We start from the raw sequence: 4,228 nt of genomic DNA on the forward strand, positions 1-4,228 counted from the left end.
GCCTTAAATATGTTTTTTCTTTCGCTTTTATTATGATAACTTTGCTCAAGGCGTAGGCTATACTGCCTTAAGGGATAAGCAACTTGGAAATATCAGATAGACTGTAGGCTATTGGACTAGCCTATTTGAATTACTGTGGAAAATCGTTAGCATAGGCCTATCTCCTTTAATTTTAAAAGTTAACGATAATGTAGGCCTACTGAAATAATAAATAATGATCGCCCAGTCTTAATAATAAACGCAGTGAAGGTGATAATAAATCTCTCAATTTAAATTTCCGTAAATAGGCTAGTTGCGTGGTTACATACAGTAGGCTACTCCCCTCTAACAAGACAGCCTTGTCTTTTCAGCAGATTCTGTTAACAGTCAACACTTTCTTTTCCCAAAGCATTTTTCTGTAACATCATGTGTTTTGGCATCGTTAAGTGCTCCCACACAAAGGCTGTTGGGAGGGGAGGTAGAGAAGGAGAAAAGAGTTTACTAAATCGCATTCTTTCAAACGTCACCATCTAAACATTAGGCCTATTTGACTCTCCTGCTTAGCATGAAAAATACTCTGGCCACAAAATGAACTGCTAAAAAATCTGTTGCCAAAAGGCAACCTTATTATTTCAAGCCCCTTACACAAACACAAAAAAGAGAAGCCAGCCCCTTTACAAACCGACTGGCTTTCATTGTAATTCATAGACTTGTTTAAAACAGCCGAGCAAAAAGCGAAGAAAAGACTCGACATTAATGGACCCAGATGCCCTCATGAGGCGAGGGCCTATGTATGCATTATTGCCTTTGTGAAAACGGAGCTTAACAGTCTAAAGGGAGGGTTAACTCAATCCATCAAATTGTCTAAAAATTGTGAGGAAAATTCAAAAACCATATGGCCTCCAAACGTTTGTGTCCTTTTTGTGCGGCGGGACACGCTTGTCTCCGTATTGAGAGCCGCAGGAGGCAGAGCATGCTCCATTGTCGCTTGTCACATCAGCGAGAACTCATTTGTCCCCGGTTTTCACGCCTTGCGCTAAAAATGACTGCCTCGTCTCTTTTCGGGGAAAAAAAGATCACACGGGCGAAGAGAAACTGGTCCAAAAACTGGGCATTTGAAGACTCCTTTATGTGCCCATTCTCCACTCCAGATTTGTGTTTCTCACATAAATTCTATTGATGATATAGAAAACACACGACGCAGGGTCAAAAAAGCAGGTTACGGTTTTTTGAATGTGAAAAGGAGAAACGATGCCGGACTGGAAAGGCAGTAAATAGATTTTATCATACACCACAGCAGACACTTTGGAGGTTAAAAAGAGAATGGGGGTTCTTGTTTTAAACTGGGGACAGTTTGCTATCAATCCCATTACATGCGAGCATTCCTCCGTTGTTTCAACAAATCCGCTGAATATCTAAATGAAGCCTAAAAGAAAACACCACAATATTTATCGATTAGCGTTTGTTACAACAATAAAAATGAGAGATATTGAGAAAGTGATTTTTTTTATTTTCTTTTTGGATACATTACACTTTGTACATGGTCTTTAAATGGTGTCCTGGCGAAGAAAGGCACTTAGGCTACAGGCATACAAACCATAAGAAATATAGGATATTAAAATGTGACTACGAGATTCGACCAGGAGAATCGTATAGTCTTGACCGTTCGCGGTTACTATATCAAATGTTTGTACACTCTTTTATCAAACGCTCCCAATACGTAGCTATATGCATAACACGGATGCACACACAGAAACCTTGGATGTGTGCAACTCTGTATCAATGTTTTGGGAATATTTATCACAGATTAGCAACCATTGTAAAATAAAATAAATTCATTTTATAAAGTAAAATTAAAGCATGCATTTAAATTATTTTAAAACACTGTATAGCAATCGTGCTTGTATGGGGTGTGTGTGTGTGTGTGTGTGTGTGTGTGTGTGTGTGTGAGAGAGAGAGAGAGAGAGAGAGAGAGAGAGAGAGAGAGAGAAAGAGGGAGAGAGAGGGGTGAGAGAGAGTGTGTGTCTCTGTGTGAGAGAGAGACTGTGATCTAGAAGTAGCTTCTGAGTACTGGCAAGTTTGATTGCACACACACACGCGCACCCATACACACACATTCCAATCCTGCAGGGTCTTTTCTATTTATATGTTAGGTGTGAGGGAACCTCTTATTGCTTTCTCGCAGGTGATTAAATAAAAGAACGAATAGGATACTCATATAGCTGTCGCTGCATAAATAGATTTTGTGGAGACTGTCCATGCTTGGTTTGAATATTTTCGTTTATATAAAAGTCACATAAATACATTTGGTGCGTTAATGGCACTTTTAGCGCTCTCCGAAACCGTGATATATGTGCTGGTACTGTTCTAGAGGCTCAGTCGTCCACCTCAATCTCCTCGTCCTCGTCTTCCGAGCACTCTTTACTCGTTGTGTGGTCTGTCAGCGGTGACGACGGCGACATTTGCAGTTTGTTTGAGCTCTCGTGGCTGGAGAGCGTGGGAGACGCGGGCATAGGATGTCCTAAAGTCCCGTTGGCGCATTTTTCAAGGTCTGCTAGTTTAGCCATCTTTTCAAAAGGAACCGTACCCGTGGCTTTGGCTGATTCCACGTCCGCTTTCATCTCCTCCAGGTCTCGCTTGAGCTTTGCTCGGCGGTTCTGGAACCAGGTGATGACCTGTGCGTTTGTCAGACCCAGTTGCTGGGCGATTTGATCCCTGTCGGCGGGGGACAGGTATTTCTGGTAAAGGAAGCGCTTCTCCAGCTCATAGATTTGGTGGTTGGTGAAGGCCGTTCGGGACTTCCTTCGCTTTTTGGGAGTATTCCGCGACCCAAACAGTGTCATGCCGTCCCTTCCTAGAGAGAGAAAAATAGTTAGCATATTGCTAATTTTTCCTAAATAATTATGCTGAACCAACATTTACATAAAAATGCATCTCATAAGGGCAATATTACCCACTACATTACATATAGCCTACTGTATTCTACAAAAGATAACACTCCATTGAGAGGCAAAAAACAGTCTAGTAATCAAAATATGTCAATAATAATAGGAGTATTGATAAAAGTAATATACACGGGAGATTTTTTGCATAAATAGGCCTAACATTATCAGTAAATTAAATTCTAAATAAAATAAATAATAATAAAAACAAGCACCAAGCCAGACTAATTGCAGAAACATATTTGGGAAAACTGTAAAGGATTATTATATTTACACATTTGTACATTTATTGTCCCTGTTCCTTCCTAAAGGCCCCATGAAATTATACAGTATGAAAGTATGCAAAGAATTGCTTTTAAACTGTCTTTCCTTGTTAATAGTTGGAGGCAAAATACAATCACTGTTTCTGCCTTAGCAGGCCGCAGACTATTTACCCCAGCAGTATGACTTAAGTAACAGTGAAATTGTTTTGGAGAGAGTGTGTTTACCTTCTGCAGCTTGCAAAACGCTCACTTCCAGGCCTTTGAATGTTTTGCTGGCTAGTTCTTCCAAGGCGCACAAAGGAGAGGTTTGGGTAAGAAGTGCGCGATTGGACAGATGACCTGACGAAGAATGCTTCTCCCCGGACGAGATCAGGTGCGCCGTCCCGCAAATAGTGTAACTTCGCTTCACTGAGGGTTTGTTGAGGATGTCTTCGATACTGAAGGGCGTCAGGGGCTTGTTGGAGTTGGCAGGTGGAGGCAGGTGATCCAGAGGGCTGCGTCTTCGGTCCTCCACCGAGGCGCTTTTTGCGTCTTCTTTGGAGGTCATTATTTTGCTATTACCTCGCGACACACACCAGTTATGGATTGCAAATTGTAGGACTATGCCCTATCAAAATGTGGATACTAGTAGAAAATATCAATGATCGCAGGAACAAGTGACAGAAATTGTGTTGAAAAATCCCGGGATTACAGGTACCGAGTCTGAAGCATCTTTTTGCCGCAGGGTTGAGGGACTAAAAGTCCTGTTAAAGTGCCACTGGTCCAGTCCACGGTCCTCGAGTATAGCGGTGTGGCCACAACGTCAAACAGTCCGACAGACTGCCGCTTCTTGAAACGGTCAGGTTCAAAAAGCTGCCTGGAATCGACCACTACTAACAAGTTATTGTTGATTGGGAGATAATCAATTGTATCCAGTGGCACTTTCCGCCCTCTCTCTCCTAACTCACTCTCCCTTACTCTTTGAGTATGTTGCAGTCCAATGCAGGCTTTAGTGGTGAAGGAGCACCGGTAATTAGAGGGCATGGCCGGGGGGAGGAGCCGAAC

The 4,228-nt window shown here is 42.1% G+C and overlaps 1 protein-coding gene across 1 annotated transcript; it reads right to left on the reverse strand.

Annotated features, from left to right (window-relative positions):
* Positions 1 to 2,354: 2,354 nt before the first annotated feature.
* lbx1a (ladybird homeobox 1a) lies at positions 2,355 to 3,731 on the reverse strand. Its single transcript, XM_062520434.1, has 2 exons — positions 3,410 to 3,731; positions 2,355 to 2,833 (listed from the first exon to the last, which is right to left on the reverse strand). Exons 1-2 carry the CDS (start codon positions 3,729 to 3,731, stop codon positions 2,355 to 2,357), a joined length of 801 nt encoding a protein of 266 aa, XP_062376418.1.
* Positions 3,732 to 4,228: the final 497 nt, after the last annotated feature.

This window comes from Sardina pilchardus, chromosome 18 (assembly GCF_963854185.1).
Source record: "Sardina pilchardus chromosome 18, fSarPil1.1, whole genome shotgun sequence".
NCBI classification, from domain to species: Eukaryota; Metazoa; Chordata; class Actinopteri; order Clupeiformes; family Clupeidae; genus Sardina; species Sardina pilchardus.

Excerpts from the sequence above, each read along its gene's own strand:
- lbx1a (XM_062520434.1), bottom strand. The coding sequence starts at position 3,731 with ATGACCTCCAAAGAAGACGCAAAAAGCGCCTCGGTGGAGGACCGAAGA. Across the intron at positions 2,834-3,409 it reads CGTTTTGCAAGCTGCAGAAG|GAAGGGACGGCATGACACTG; the intron begins GTAAACACACTC and ends TTCTCTCTCTAG.